Source organism: Mandrillus leucophaeus, unplaced genomic scaffold (assembly GCF_000951045.1).
Source record: "Mandrillus leucophaeus isolate KB7577 unplaced genomic scaffold, Mleu.le_1.0 Scaffold9, whole genome shotgun sequence".
Classification (NCBI taxonomy): domain Eukaryota; kingdom Metazoa; phylum Chordata; class Mammalia; order Primates; family Cercopithecidae; genus Mandrillus; species Mandrillus leucophaeus.
Window position 1 is genome coordinate 7,374,607 of NW_012109807.1, and position 16,567 is coordinate 7,391,173.

The following is a 16,567-nucleotide window of genomic DNA, read 5'->3' on the forward strand; positions in this document are numbered from 1 at the left end:
TATTGTAGGACAGAAGGGAAATAGAACCTGGTGGCTCTCTGAGGGAATCCTGTACCCTAAGAGGAAGATGCATACACAGGAAGAAAATTAGCTCATACAAAACAATGTGAAAACAGTTCCAAAATAATCTAATCTTTTCTGGCTCTTTTACAGTACTTTAAATTGCTAAGGTGACACACAAGGATTCACAGTTCCAAAGAGCCCACACATGTGGCCTTCCCAATCTGAAGGCCCCTTGGCACAGCCGTGATTTTGAGTTGCTGCTGCCACTGCAGTAGGATAATCAGTGCGGGAATTAGGAGGAAGTTCAAGCCGTAGCTGACGATCCACTCTGCAGATTTCCATTGAGGTTATTGAAGCTATTGTAGAGTGGTTTAAAAAGCCATTGAAGTAGCAAGGGAGGAAGGAGTCGCTCTCTGTGCACATGAAACCCTGACCTTCATGGCCCAGAATTGAAAATGTCTCTCAAGGGCTTGCTAAATGAATGGAACTTAAAAACAGAATATCAAGCTCATAGTCAAATCTGGGAAAGAAGCTTCAGAGGGCAGTGCTTTGCCCATTATTTATATGTGAGTTGCTCAACCTAAGCCAGGTTTTCTTCACTATAAAATGCCTGGGATGGTCTGTAAAGACCTTGTATATTTTTCTTTGATTTATAAAATGTAATAGAGTGTTTGTTTATTAACAGCTTTTCTTATGTAGTAGAAGAGAATTGTCTTGTCTATCTAAGTTTAATCACATTCACTAAAGCCATAGAAATGACAGAGTTAGATGAATTCCAAAGTGAAAGAAGAATCTGGGTTACTTTATGGGCATGAGTAATGATATTCATTTTACCACACAGAAAGGTGGGAAGGAATTACCTGCATTCTATAGGGAAGCAACTCGGGGGGCAGGGGCAGTGGTACTGGAAGGACAGGTACCAGGACAGGCTGGGCCTGCTGCCTGATCCTACCTGGACCTTGAGGGACTATCTCATGCTGACCAGAGCAGAATCTTAGGGTCTGCACTGTCAGACCCCAGTAGTGAAGCTGCCCCCACACCTTCCCCAGATACCAAATCTGTTTGTGCTTTCATTGATTATTATCACTTCTACTATTATCATTCTCATTGCTCCCAAATTATGTTAGCTAGAAGCAATTCAGTTCATATAAAACATACAGGTAATGAAAGTTTTAATAACAATACCACTCTGTTTCCAGAAAGACCTAATATTTGCTGTTATGGTGGCAAATACCTTGCCCAGAGCTCCCGAATAGTCTGCCGCCTCCCCCGTCCTCCCTCCAGGGCATGTACAGTAAAGTTGGATGATTGACGTGTTCCAGATGACTCAGCTTTGGGCACTCAAGCTGCTTGGTCCCCAGCACCTGGTTTATTCCTCCTTCTCCTCTTCCACACCTTGTTTTCCTTCTTTGAAGGAATGGAGGAACGCTTCAGCAGAAGGAGTAGGGAAGGATGCAGTGGTGGTTGGTTGTAGTAAACAGGAGCCTGGCTTGCCGAAGGGGCTGAGCCTCACAGGGGCTGTGCTGGAGTGGTTACTGCAGTCTTAGTACATGTCTGTGCTCCTCGAGGCAGAGGAGCCCTGTTTATAGGCCTGGTTCATAATTTGCTGATCTGTCCTAGGAAGTAAATGGCCCAGGGTTATCAGCCGTGTTCATTTGTGCAGAACATTTTACATCCTCCTGTTGGTTCAATCCATCCTAGTGTCTAAATTACAGTTCATAAAGCAGCTTCTGCACACAGGATTAGAATGAGAACAAAGGAGTTAGAGAATATTGTGTGGAAAAATTGGAAAACACAGAAAGTATGTAGAAAAAAAATCACTCCTAGGTCGACTCTCCTTCTAGTCTGTCTTGTTTCTGGGTATGAGATTTATTTTTTTTTACAAAGTCATGGTCACAGGGTGGTGTTTTGGAAGATAGCGTAAGAAACCACCCTTCTCACCTGGGGACCTCATTTGATAACCGGCGTTGGCTAATCTGAGCTGGATTCCTCCAGACAGGGTTGGTGACAGAGTAACACACTCCAGTCTCTGACCCTCTTTTTCTAGACTCCAGTACTCACTCATTCATGCATTCTTGTTTTCAACAAATATTTAATGTCCTCCTGCCATGCAAGCTCTTTCTTGGCCCCAAAAGATGGGAAGAGCACAGGGGACTGACGCGCGGAGTTTATTGCGTGGAGAAGGCAGGTGGTAGCTGGGTGCCGGGGGAGTGTAGACAGCCGTTTTCTGGCCCACCTTGTCTTTGGATGTCACAGCCATTTTCTGAAGGAAATGAACTGGAAGAGACTGTCACCCTTTTTAAATGACACAGTTCAGATATATTCAAATTCATGTGGGTTAGAATACAAGCTGTCAAGGGTTTTGTTGGCATTCTGCTAAAAATATATTCCTATCTCTTGAATTTTCAAAATTTCATTTTATTGTGATATGAACACCTAACATGAGATCGACCCTCTTAACAAATTTTAAAATGTACGATGCAGTATTGTTGTCTATAGGTACAATGTTGTAGAGCAGATCTCTAGAACGTATTTTTCTTAACATAACTGAAACTTTATAAACATTAATGAACAGCCCCCAATTTCCCTCTCCCCCTCCCAGCTCCTAATGACCACCTTTCCACTCTTCAATTGTATGAATTTGACTATTTTAGATTTCACATAGAAATGTGATCGTGTAACACTTGTCCTTCTGTGACTGGCTGATTTCACTTAGCATAACGTCTTCAAGGTTCATTCCTGTTGCTGCAAGTACAGAATTTCCTTCCTTTCTAAGGCTGGATAATATCCCATTGTAGGTATACACCACAGTTGCTTTATCCATTTGTTTGTCCAAACACGTTTAGGCTGTTTCCACATCTTGGCTGTTGTGAATAGTGCCTCAGTGAACAGGGAGTGTTAATATCTCCGAGATTCTGATTTCAGTTCTTTTGGATATATACCCACATATGTTTTGAATTCTTAAAGAAAACCAGCTTTGTTCACATTGGCATTTTTTTTAGTCTTGCCCTTCCCTTCACAGTCACTTCTGAGCAAGTGTCATCAACACTGTAACCTCTGTTTCCCTGCCTTTCCTCTGCTCCTCAGCCATCTGTGTCTTATCCTTGCATGCCACCCAGTACAAAGCGACCTCTCCTCATTTTCCCTCGTGCAAGACTCATCACAGAATCCCACCCATTTCCTAGAGTTCTTGCTTCCCTTGACTTCTTGGGCCACAGCAACCAGCCACCTACCCATCTGATGAGCAGCCCTGACTTGACACCTCAGCATTTATAATTCCATTTATCGATACCACCTCCAGCACAGTTCTCTTTCCTTCTCAGTACTCCATCTACCCAGATGCTCAAGCCAGAAACCTCAGTGTTATTACAAATATCTTGATATGAACAACCCTGAGAGGCCTAAAAATGATAGGAAAATCACCTTGTAATCCTACTGCTTTAAAAATGACATGAAAAGGGACTTGCTGTTCTGACCAAGATGGAATAAACACTTAAACCACCCCATCTCTCCCACTGATACAACATCAAACCCTATGCAGAATGCATAAAGTGAGTATCAGAGGACTCTGAAAGGTAGATAAGAGGAGCTGGTAGCCTGAGGAGATAGATCAGGACCCAAGCGATGACTCCGTAGCAAGTGTGAGTAGTGAAGGAGCACCTCTGTCACTGGTGGCATCAACAACTCCTGCAGGCCAGAGTTCCTGAGACTTTCCCAGCCTAGATCCCACTGCACACCCCCACCACCAGCCCCTATGGGACAGAGCTTGTTGGACAGCCTTGGCCCTACTCTAGGTGAACACCAGCAACGAAGCAGCAAATCCTTCTTAGTGGCAGCATCCCTGCAGGATGGAGTTCTTTCTATTCTCTCATCCCTATGCCAGGCAAATGCCAACAACAAGCTGAAAACTACTTGCCCGGGTGGCAGTGGCAGTGATGTCCCTTGTGAGGCACAACTCTTGATTCTTTCAGTCCTAATCTTGGCTCATCAGTGAAGTGGCCCACCCCTTACCCCTGCCGAAGATGATAGCAATACCCTCTGCAGGGCAACAGCCCTTTAGCCCTTCCAGCCCTGCTCCAAGTAAGCACCAGCCTAGAGCACTCCAGGTGAGCACCTGCCTCTCCCCACGGCAGCTCCTGTGGGTCAGAGCTCTTTTGACTCTTTAGATATTACCGCCGGAGAAACCCAATAATGAAGCTATACGCCTGTGTTAGCACAGACAGCAGCGACAGGTACGGTGGTTGGGGGTCCTGCAGGCCCCTTTCCCTTGCCTCTCTGTCCTGAGGTGGTCCCAGTCACAAAAGGGTGCTACGGTGCAGAGAGGCTAAACCTTGGCTTTCTAGCCATAGAACCTTGAGGAGTGGAGATTACAGAAAGGAGACATCTGAGTTAGATATCCTTTAAATCTGCGTATGAAGTTCTGGGCTCATCCCTGAGCTGCACATGCATGAAACTGACTAGAATGAGCACAGCAAAACCTTTTGAGAATTTTAACAGGACCAAGTCTCAGCATAATATTCAAAATATCTAGGATATAAACCAAAATTATCCAACATACAGAGAACCAGGAAAGCCTAAAAAATTCTCAAGGAAAAAGGCAATCAACAAATGCCAAACCTGAGAGGATTCAAATGTTGGAATTATTAGACAAAGACTTTAAAGCAACTATTATGCCACATTCTAAGAAGTAAAAATGAGTACTCTTGGAATTAATGGAAAGATAGAAATTCTCTGTAAAAAAAAAGAAGCTATAAAGATAGAAATTTTAGAATTGGAAAAGCTGGAGTGGCTATATATTAATATCACACAAAGAAGACTTCAGAAAAAGGACAATTATTAGTGATAAAATGAAACATTATGTAATGATAATTTCAGCAATATTGGTCAATCAAGAATGCATAACAGTGCTAAATGTGTGTGTCCCTAGCAACAGAGCTTCAAAATACATGAAGCAAAAACTTGGTAGTACTGAAAGGAAAAATAGATAAATCCATAGTAAGATGTAGAGACTTTAGCACTCCTCTGTCAGTAGTCAAGAAGAGTAGCAGGTAGAAAATCAGGAAGGATATTTCAATTAGGTCAAGTTGGTTGAACATCATCATCAACCAACTTGACCTAATTGATATTTATGGAACAGCCCACCAGCCACAGCAGAATACATGTTCTTTTCAAGTGCACATGGGACATTCATGAAGATATACCATATTGTCACTAAACAGCCTGTATTAAATTTAAAAGAATTGAAATTATTCAAAGCTTGTTCTGTGCCCTTAATGAATTAAATAAGAATTTGATAACATCTGAAAAATATCTGGAAAGAAATATGAAAAACATCATCAAATATTTGAAATTAAACCCTATACCACTATATAATCCATGGGTCAAAGAGGATGTCTCAAGGGAAATTAGAACACTGAATTAAAATGAAAATACAACATATCAAAATTTGTGGAATGCAGATAAAGTAGTACTTAGGGAAACTCAACATTAAATTATATTAGAAAGAAAAAATGTTTCAAAGCAGTAATTTAAGTTTCCTCTTTAAGGAACTAGAAAAAGAAAAGCAAACTAAACCCAAAGCAAGAAGGGAAGAAATAATAAACATAAGAGCAAACAAATGAAAATATAAAAATAATAGAAAAAAATTAATGAAACCAAAAGATGGTTCTTCAAAATAGCCAATAAAGTTGATTTAAAAACGGAGGGAAAAAAGACACAAATTACAAACATTATGGAGTGCCACTACTGACCCCATAGACATTAAAATGATAATAAGGGAATACTATGAACAGTTCTACGCACATAAATTTTACAAATGAGAAGAAAAGGGCCAATTCCTTGAAAGATACAAACTATCAAGCTTAAAAAGTAGCGTGAATGGTCCTATATCTGTTAAAGTGATCAAATCTGTAGGTAAAAACCTTCCAGATAACTCCATTTTCACAGGGTTTCGCTGGTGATTTCTACCAAGCATTTAAAGATGAAGTAACACCAATTATACAAAATGTCATGCAAAACTAAGGGGGAACACTTCCCAACCCATTTTATGAGGCCAGCATGATTGTAATACTGGAATTAAAGACAATACAGAAAACTATAGACTCTTTGTATACTATACTAAATTCAGAGATACTATATTTCCTCATATTTTTTTCTAAAAGTTTTATGGTTTTTATTTTACATTTAAGTCCTTTTGAGTTAATTTTGTATATGATGTGAGACTTAGGTCAAGGTTCATACTTTTGCCTATGAATGTTCCTATGCTTCAGGACCATTTGGTTGTGATGTGCAATTTAATATACTATAGTATCTCTGAATTGAGATGCAAAATTCTTTTTTTTTTTAAAAAAACAGAGTCTTGCTCTTGTTGCCCAGGCTGGAGTGCAATGGCCATCTGCCGGCTTCAAGTGATTCTCCTCCCTCAGCGTCCCAAGTAGCTGGGATTACAGACACCCACCACCACACCTAGCCAATTTTTTGTATTTTTCGTGGAGACAGGGTTTCACCATGTTGGTCAGGCTGGTCTCAAACTTCTGACCTCAGGTGATCTACCCACCTGGGCCTCCCAAAGTGCTGGGATTACAGGCATGAGCCACTGTGCCTGCCTAGATGCAAAATTCTTAACAAAATATTATCAAATTGTACATCACAACCAAATGATCCTGAAGCATAGGAACATTCATAGGCAAGAGTATGAACCTTGACCTAAGTCTCACATCATATACAAAATTAACTCAAAAGAGGTCATGGACTTAAATGTAAAATGAAAACTATAAAACTTTTAGAAAGAATGTGAGACAGTATTTGCAGTATAGGGCTAGGCAAAGACATCTTAGACTTGTCATCAAAGCATCCAAAGTGGAAAATTTGATGAATTGGACATTATTAAAATTAATAACTTTTGCTTTGCCAAAGACCTAGTTAAGAGCCTGACAAGACAAACTACAAACTGCAAGAAAAGATAGGCAAACTGCATATCCAATAAAGGACCAGTATTTAGAATATATAAAGTCTTCTCTAAAGTCAATGGTTAAAAAAAAAAAAGCAAACCAATTAGAAAATGGGCAAAAGACATGAACAGGCATTTCACCAGAGAAAGTGTGCAGATGGCAAATAAGCCCCTGAAGATATGCTTACCATCGTTAGCCATTAGGGAAACACAAAACCATAATGAGATACAATTACAGAACTATTAAAATGACCAAAACGAAAAATATTGATAATACCATTGTGCTGATGAGGATGTAGAGAAAATGCAACTCTCCTTAGAGTGTCATTTCTATGGCCGATGGGAATGCAAAATGGCACAGTCACTTTGGAAAACAGTTTGGCAATTTCTTATAAAATTAAAAATACACTTAGGACCCAGCAATTCCAATTTAGGTATTTATCCTAGATAAATGGAAATGTACATTCCCACAAAAGTCATACATTAATGTCTACAACAGCATTATTCATAATCACCAAAAACTAACCAGGTGCAGTGGCTCACGCCTGTAATCCCAGCACCTTGGGAGGCCAAGGTAGGTGGATGACTTGAGTCTAGGAGTTCGAGACCAGCATGGCCAACATGGTGAAACCCATGTATACTAAAAATAAAAAATTAACTGGGCATGGTGGTGCACACCTGTCGTCCCAGCAACTTGAGAGGCTGAGGCAGGAGAATCGCTTGAACCCAGGAGGTGGAGGTTGCAGTGAGCAGAGATTGTGCCACTGCACTCCAGCCTGGGTGACAGAGCAACCCTGTCTCAAAAATAAAAATATAAATGACATAATCACCCAAAACTGGAAACAACCCACATGTACTTCAGCTGGTGAATGGGTAAACAAACTGTGATACATCCATATGATGAAAAACTACTTAGCCATCAAAAGAAATGAGCCCTCAATATGCACAGTAACCTTAATTGTGCATGCTCAGTGAATAAAGCCAGTCTTTCAAAATTGCAGACTGAATTATTCCATTTCTGTGACATTTGAAAGAGGCAAAAATATATGGACAGAGAACAAATACATCAGTAGTTGCCAGAGGTTGGGAGTAGAAGGAGAGTCTGGTTACATAGGGGAAGGAAGAAGAAATTCTTCAGGGTGTTGATATTCTGTATCCTGTTTGTGACGGTTGTTATAAGAAGCTAAATGTGTTAAAACCCATGGAACTGTACAACGAAAGAGTGCATTTTACTATATATAAATGTAAGAATAATTTTTTCTTTCTTCCTTTCCTTTCCTTTCCTTTTTCCTTTCCTTTTTCCTTTCCTTTCTCGGAGTCTCTCACTCTATCACCAGACTGGAGTGCAGTGGCACGATCTTGGCTCACTGCAGCCTCTGCCTCCTGGGTTCAAGCAATTCTCCTGCCTCAGCCTCCCGAGTAGCTGGGACTACAGGCGCGCACTGCCACGCCTGGCTAATTTTTTTGTATTTTTAGGAGAGACAGGGTTTCACCATGTTGGCCAGGATGGTCTGTATCTCCTGACCTCGTGATCCACCCGCCTCAGCCTCCCAAAGTGCTGGAATTACAGGTGTGAGCCACCACGTCCGGCCAGAATAATTTTCAAATACAAAAAAAAAGGGGTAGTGGCCTCCTGCCCACCCCTTTCTGAATCTCTTTAATCCCACTCCCCAGGGGGAACCACACTGCCAGATTCATCCTCTTTCCCTTGAACACCGCAGTCATAACCACAGCAAGATGGGCCTGCAGATCTAGGCATGTGGATCCTTTTATTTTAATCACAAAAATGCTGTACATCTTGGCTTGCGTTTGCACTCCACAGTAAAGCATGGGCACCTTTTTTTTCTTTTTTTTTTTAATCAGCGTGAACTGCCTCACCTCTTTCTGTTTAAGGGCTACACTCTGTGTGTTCTGTATTTTATGTCACTGTTCCCCTCCTAAGGGGCATTCCGCTTGTTTGAGCTTTTTTCCCTCTTGCTGACAGTGTCGCAGTAATCATTCTTGTTCATTTTAATCCCTATGTATTCACACTGTTGTTTTTCTATGATCGATTCCTAAAAGTGGATTTTCAGATTCTCAGATCATGTGCACTTTTAAGAGACAACTTTAAATTACCCTCCGTAAAGGTTATACTGGTTTACACTGCTTCCAGCAGAATAGAGACTATTTCTCCACCCCCTCATCAACACCAAATGTCGTCAGTGTTTTTTTTCCTCCAATCTGATGGATGAAAAATGCCAGTCATGATGTTCGCCTTGGTCAGCAAGTTCTGGTCATCGCAATGTGCAGCGTCTTTATCCTCCCATGTCCCCATGCCAGCCTCTTCCTTAACCTGACACCTGCAGTGAGTGCCTCCTCCCTCCAACTCTCTTCCCCTTTTTTCCCAGGTCGCCGGTGGAACCGTGGAGCTTTCCTCTGTAAAAATTCTCAATGCCTTCCCATTATGTTTAGAATAAAATTCAAACTCCTGGAGAAGGCATTTAAGGCTTTTTAGATTCTGGCCAAAACAAACATTTCTGCCTCTCTCAGTTTGTCTGCCACTCCACTCCCTCCGACATCTCCTGCAGCCCCGCCCCTGATGCCAGCTCCCTGGCACTCTGTACACACCCCTGCCCGTATTGAGCGTCCTTCACCTGACCCCTGAACTAGATCCTGAGCCCTTGAGAACTTCCAGGGTTTTTCTTCCTCGGTTGAGCACCCATACCCGTGCCCTGGGCTTCCCAGCCTGCCGTGAGTGGTCCTTGGACCAGGCTGTGTCTGCATGACCAGGTGCTGGGATGAGGGAGCAAGGCAGGGGCTGGGTGGTAAGACTGAAGAGTATGGATCTGTGGGTTTTACTCTGAGGAGCACCTCTCGGGCTGTGGGATTCTGAGCAAGTTGAGTCTCTTAAACCCTGAGTCTTAATTTCCTCCTTTATATAATGAGGTTATTCGTAATAACAGCATATAGGGCAGCAAAGGCATTTTGACTGCAAAACGTGATACAGTTTCATACAGTACAGTCATACTTTCCTAAACATGTACTGTTCTCATCTCAGCTGCACAGAAGGCTGTGTGAGAATGGGATTCTCCTCGTCCCAGTTTTGGTTACGGCACCAATGCAGAGATGTAAGATACCAGAGAGCACGTGTGCAGGATCTGTGGAGTCACCAACCACTCACCACCCCCGCCCTCAGAACATACGGAGAGTGGGGAGCAATAAAGGGGATTTGCAAAACACTTTCTGTGGAGAGCACGCTGCAGTCCTGTGAGCCACCAGCGCAACACGGGTGGAACTAGAGGGAACTTCCCTCATGCAGGGTCTGCAAGGGTGGCTTCCCTGGGACTTCTTAGAAGCTGGACAGGTGTGCCATGCAGTTGGGAGACATGGAGGACTGCTGCTGGACTCTGGCCACCTGTGGGCATGGGGCAGACAGGACCACCACATGACCCACCTGTGCTCCCAGAGCCTTGCCTGAGGAGCCAGCCAAGAGCACACGGGGACAGTGAGAAGCGGTCACAGCCGGAGTCCCCGTGGTGGCTGGGAATCCCCCGGTGTCAGTTTCAAGTGTCTGCGAGGCCCAGGCAGGACAACACCTTGTAAGGCTCTAGAGAGCCCTGCTCATCTCCCTACTCTCCTTCTTCCCCAGCTCTCAGCCCTCGGTAAAGCCCTCTCAAACCCCAACTCAGACACCCTGCGTTCAGGAGTCAAAACCTGACTTCACCCAGAGGCTACACTTTTAATTACTGAATTAAAACGGATTATGGCCAGGTGCGGGGTAATCCCAGCACTGTGGGAGGCTGAGACGGGCGGATCACGAGGTCAGGAGATCGAGACCATCCTGGCTAACACGGTGAAACCCCATCTCTACTAAAATACAAAAAAAAAAATTAGCCAGGCGTAGTGGCGGGCGCCTATTGTCCCAGCTACTCGGGAGGCTGAGGCAGGCGAATGGCATGAACCCGGGAGGCGGAGCTTGCAGTGAGCCCAGATCGTGCCACTGTACTCCAGCCTGGGCGATAGAGCGAGACTCCGTCTCAAAAACAAAAACAAAAACAAAAAAAAGTGATAATAACAAAAGTGACTATGGTGACTGCTGGTACCTGAGAAGGACTGGGAAGGTGCAATGCTCTGGTCCCTGCACAGGTACAGCCCACCTCCCAGGAGCCGATGAGCAGCGTCACCCATCGCCTGCAGCTGCACTGGTGCCATTTCAGAGGGACGGCTTCAGTGCTTTCTCCACGGCAGCCATTAACCTTATGTGGGGGGGGAGGTGCTGAGACCCTCTGTGCACTCTCCCCAGGGCTCAGGAGAGAAGTAGGTTTGAAGAAGGGAAGACAGTGTCTTCATGACAAGTGGGAAGTGTCCGAGGCCCCTCTGAGCAGGGCCAAGGGTGTGGCAGGAGGTGAGGTCTGAGGTGGCAGCAGTGTGGACCCGTAGCATGGGCAGCCCTGGGGGTCGATGTCCTGGGGACCAGGGGCACTGGCTGGTTATAAGAAACATTTACCAGAGCCTGGGGGCAGGGGGCAGATGTCAGCCCCGTTCTCAGGAACTGGGCCCTCTGGTCAGCGGGGCACTTGGTATTAGCCAGAAAGGGGACCACATACTGTGAGCTCTCTCTTCAGGGTTTCTTTGGGCAAACGCTCAGAGCAGCATCAAGATCCGCGGTTGGCAATGCTGGCTGTGACTGGCGGTCACCTGGGGGTCCACCCCCACGGATTCAGTGGACCTGCCCAGGATGAATCCCAGACAGTGGGAGTGTTAAAGGCTGCCCAGGTGGTTGTAATGTGTGGCCAATGTGGAGATCCTGGGCTCTAGGACAGCAGCACTTCTCAAACTTAGGAGTATTTATGAATCTGCTCAAGGTGATGCTTCCCACCCAGTCCGTCTGGAATGATGGCAGCACTGCTGGTCCACGGACCACATGTGGAGTGGTGAGGCTCTGGGTCTGCGCGCTCCGACACAGAGCCACTAGCTGCACGTGGCTGTTTAAATGTAAATGTAAGCCAAATTAAAATGCAGTTCCTCAGTCACAGCAGCCACATTTCAAGAGTCCAGGAGCCACGTATGACTGGTTGACAGCACAGAGGGCATTTGCACCATTATACAAAGTTTTACTGGACAGCACTGTTTCAGGACTGTCACTAGCAAACAGCATCTTTCTGAGACCCCGTAAGGGTTGTGCTCTTCCCAAAAATGGCTTGGGTGTCGAGGCACCGTAATACTTCACCTTTCTGCCTGTATGCCTGTCTCCCTCTATCAGCTTCTTGAAGTCGGGGTCTACAGCGGATTTACCCTCTCAGTAAATGGGCAAATAATAACAATAGCTAACATACAGTGAGCACTTACTAAGTGCCGAGTATTATGTTAAAACGCTTTACGCGTTAATTTTCAACAACAATCCTATTTAGCAGATAATAAAAGAAACTTAGGTTAAAGAACTTGCACAAAGGCACGTAGCTAGTAAACTATGGAGGAGAGGTAGAGCCCGCATAGGTTCACTGCAGCCCGCGCTCCCCAGTGTCATGCTGCACTGCAGTTCTCAGCTGGGGCAGGTGTGGGCCCCAGCAGACATTGGCAGTGCCTGGAGACGTATTTGATTGACACCGCTGTGGTAGGGTGGGGAAGGGAGGTATACTAGCATCTGGCGGGTAGAGATGCTGAGCATCCTACGGTGTACAGGACTAATCCCCACAACAAAGACCTATCCAGCCCAAAATGTCAGCAGTGCCAAGGCTGAGTAACTGTTGTTTGCCACTCAGTGAATAAGTTAAAATGGGGAGGAAGTGGTTTTATAGGACAGTCATGAGGTCATACCTCTTAGTAAGAGATGGTATGTGATGTAGTGATAGTGAATGAAGATTAGAGATCAAGAGGTCTGTGTTCAAATCCCAGCTTTGTTACATATTGGCCAAGTGACCCTGGACAAGTCACTTTATTCCACAAGACTCTGTGGTCCCATATCTAAAATGGGGATTGAAAATATCCTTACATTGCAAGGAGGGCTGTGAGGGTCATTATGAATATGACACTGCTCTGAAGACAAAGATGGAATAAACCTTAGCTGTGAACACTTCTTTGGTCGGGAGAAATTTCCCTACCTGGCTAGTGGTGGGTGAAGGAGGGCCCAGATGTAATAGAGAAAGGGAAATCTGAGCTCCAAGGACAATGGCTGTCCCTGGAATGGGTTAGTTACTCTTCTGTTGGCCACCCTAGACAGTTCTTGAAGAATTCCAGCAGTTCCTGGAGATCTGAGGTGGGGAAACAAGGAATCTAAGGTGAGGCGTTTGTGTACATTTCGAAGTGTAAGTCGAATAATTTTTCACCTTTTTCTCAATCATGTGTTCTAGCTCAAAGTCATTTTTAAATAACTGTGCCTTTCCCTTCCCATGTCCTTGTGAGGTCCCAGTTCTATCAGCTGGTTGGGAGTGGAGACCAGCTGTCTCTGTGGAGGTGGACTGGTCATTGCCTCCTGCCGAGAGGCTGGCTTTAACCGCACAGACAGTGGCCGTTTAGCAATGTGCTTTCAGTCCAGCTCCTCCACTGACAACTCTGTGCCCTTGAGCCCGGCCCTGGCTCCCCGGGGTCTCCACTGTGGGATGTGGAGGTTGGATTAGGCCACCCTGGGATGTCTGCCAGCCTCGACATGCCAGGTGCTGGGCAGCTGTCCCAGAAGTCAGGAAAAGAGCCTGGTAAGTCATCTGTCCCTTGGGGTGTCCCCAATACACATGGCTGGCCGGATTCCTGGCCTCGCTGCACACACGCACACATAGATGTGACTCACGATTGTTTTTCTTTATGAATGCCTTCTCACACATGTTACCTGTGAGCAGCAGATCCCCAAAGCAGGTGTAGTTGGGGCTCTGACAACCACCAAAGCAGATCCCGGGGCCCCGTTTGGGAAGAACTCACATTGGTTTCTACGGTGGGGACCTGGGCAAGCTCCTGCCCTGGGACGAGGACCGATACTCACCCCCACCCCGTGATGAACGTGCTACCGTGTGAGGCCCTCGGAAATACGTGCTGCCACCGGGAGACTCTCTGACTCCCTCAGCCGTTTCACCGGGAGGACGGCGCCTCCGGGCCCTCGCTGCCTTGCCTCTTAGGATAGAAGCGTGCTCCTAGGGCTATTAAAGCAGCCGTGGCTTTTGTCTTTCTGCCATGTGGAGTTGAAGCTTGTGTGAAAAGAGATATGTAGGCCAGGAGAAGGCGGGTTTCTGAGCATCAGCTGGGAAATTCAAACCACAGAAAGCCTGGCCTGGGAAAGCAGGAGAGCCGGCTGAGGAGCCCTTGGCAGTGCCTCCTGACCTGGGAGTCAGGTAAGGGATGAGGGCAGTTTGGCCCTGGCAGCCCCATGCGGGTGGCTGGGAAAGAAGCTGCCAGAAACAGTGTCCTTCTGTTTGCCCCTAGGCTGTAAAGTGAGTCTGTGTGGAGTCAGAGCCTCTGCGCTGGCCGAGTGGTGCATTTCCAGCTGGGAGAGGAGGTGGAGCAGGAGGAGGGGAGGCTCTGGAGGGTGGAGGGAAGAAGGAGATTGTGGTGCATTTCCACCTGGGAGAGGAGGTGGAGCAGGAGTGGGGGAGGCTCTGGGGGGGAGGCTCTGGAGGGGAGGCTCTGGAGGGTGGAGAGAAGAAGGAGATTGTGTGGATGAGGGGAGGCAGTGCTTACAAAAGGCAAAGCGGGTGAGGCCCTAGGGAGGGTGCCCTTGAGGCTGTGGGGTAGTGAAGCGGTGGAAAGGGTCCGCTGGTGAGGGCATCCGGGGCAGTTTGCTTAATCGCAGTGTGGAAACAGCCCTGTGTGCAAACTTGCCTCACTCTGTACTTGCACAGGGAGCTAGGCTCTTCTTCCTGGTCACTCTCAAGCACCTAGTGACTCCTATCTTAGGGTGTTTTTTGTTATTTGTGTGCTTTTGCTTCTAATTGAAGAATAATATGCATACAGAGAAGTGCACAGATCCTAGGTGTGTAGCTCAGTGCATTTCCACTGAACACCCTAGACCAAGAAACAGAATGAGACCAGCGCCCCAGAGGCCCTGCCGTGTCCGCTTTCAGCAGGCTCTGGAACTCATTCCTGATTGTGGACTGTGGTGGCTGTCAGAGGATCCCTCTGGTCCTGATGGCTCTTGCAGGAGAGCCTGTCTCCATGCACTGGAGAGAACGATTCAAAAAATCCTTCCTGTCTAGACTCAGCACCTTCCCCAGGGCCTGGTACCTGGTGGGCACTCACCAGGTCCAGTCCGTTCTCATTGTCTAAGGAAGTTATGTTCTGAAAAGTCACCACAAGCTAACTTAGCAAATACTGAGCCACTGCTCCTGGAGGAAATGCAAGGTTAGCTTCCTGTGTGCCTCCTGCCACAGCATCAGTAGATCAACACATAACCTTGTTTTATGTGTAATTCTGTTTAAAGATGCTTTATTTAATACATATTTTTGATGCATTGACACTGAACACACTGCCAATAGCACTGTAACTCTTGCCTGAATGAAGCTTATCTGACACACACATTGTCTCCGTCAGGCACATCACGGCCTCCTTGGGCTTAGGAACGCATGAGCACTCCACTTGGGGGCCTAACCAGCAGAATCACAAGAAAACCTAGTGCCCAAAAATGTGGCCCTGAATAGACTACAAAAAAAAATACTGTGTACGGCGTAAGAGCTAAAACAGTAAGGCAGCGCGTCACTGCCTGACCTCAGCTGGGAACTTGCACCTTGGGAAACTCAAATTTTTTGCTGCCCTGCACATGTCTGCAAATGACCATGCCAACACCATGTGTATTGATTTGGGGATTACAAATGTATTTTAGCAAGTAGGCGAATTCTCAAATACGGAGTCAGCACACAGCGATGATTGACTCGATTTGTTGAATGAGGAGAGGAAGGAATGGCGGTAAGCTTAAGTTGAGGTGGAACTGGGACACAGCCCCGTCTCCTGTCATTCACAGTGGGGGCCTGCCCTGTGAAAAGCTCTTGCTCGGTCTCAAAATGCTCAGCACGGTCTTGAGAAGAAGCCTTGGGTGAGCATTACCACCCCGAGTTCCACCGTGGGATCACACAGCCTAGCTCTGGGACAGATGTGATGACGAGCGACTGTAGACTTTGCCAGCATGTATTGATCAGGAGCAGCCTGTGAGTCAAGACTGACAACAGATCAATGAATGGCTTGTAAGAAACCAAACGCCTGAAGTTCTTTATCTAGGAAGCCTGAGAAACCCTGCAGCGGTGGTGTGGCCCCATGTGTCCCCAGGGCCCGGGGCCCACCTCTGCCCCAGAAGTCCTCTTAGTGTCTGTAGTCGGGTCCCATTTCCACCAGGTCAACCACGGCCGTGGCAATGGACCTGGAAGGCAGGCAGAACAGAGGACTGCGGCTCTATCTGTTGAAGCACCGAGGCACAGTGACTGTGCTGGCTTCAGCTGGCTGTGAGAAACGGCGATGATACATCCACTTTAGATCCGAAGTCTGAGCAAACTCAGGCCTCTCTTCCACAGAAAACGTTGTGAAGACCTGGGAATGAGCTGTTGATGTGCATTTTTAGGATGGCAGCATAACGGAGAAAATTGGAAGGAGTGTATGCCAGAGTATGAAGTGTTCACACAGCTCCCTTGGGTGGTTGATTTATGGGAAGCTTTTTTCTCCTTT

At 46.0% G+C, this 16,567-nt stretch overlaps 1 protein-coding gene across 1 annotated transcript in view; it reads left to right on the forward strand.

Annotated features, from left to right (window-relative positions):
- KIAA1211L (KIAA1211-like ortholog) overlaps positions 1 to 16,567 on the forward strand; it is a 76,591-nt gene that overhangs the window by 49,340 nt on the left and 10,684 nt on the right. The window contains exons 10-11 of the mRNA XM_011969673.1: positions 4,170 to 4,235; positions 16,241 to 16,347. Coding sequence (XP_011825063.1) covers positions 4,170 to 4,235; positions 16,241 to 16,347 — 173 coding nt within the window. The remainder of the gene's footprint in view (positions 1 to 4,169; positions 4,236 to 16,240; positions 16,348 to 16,567) is intronic.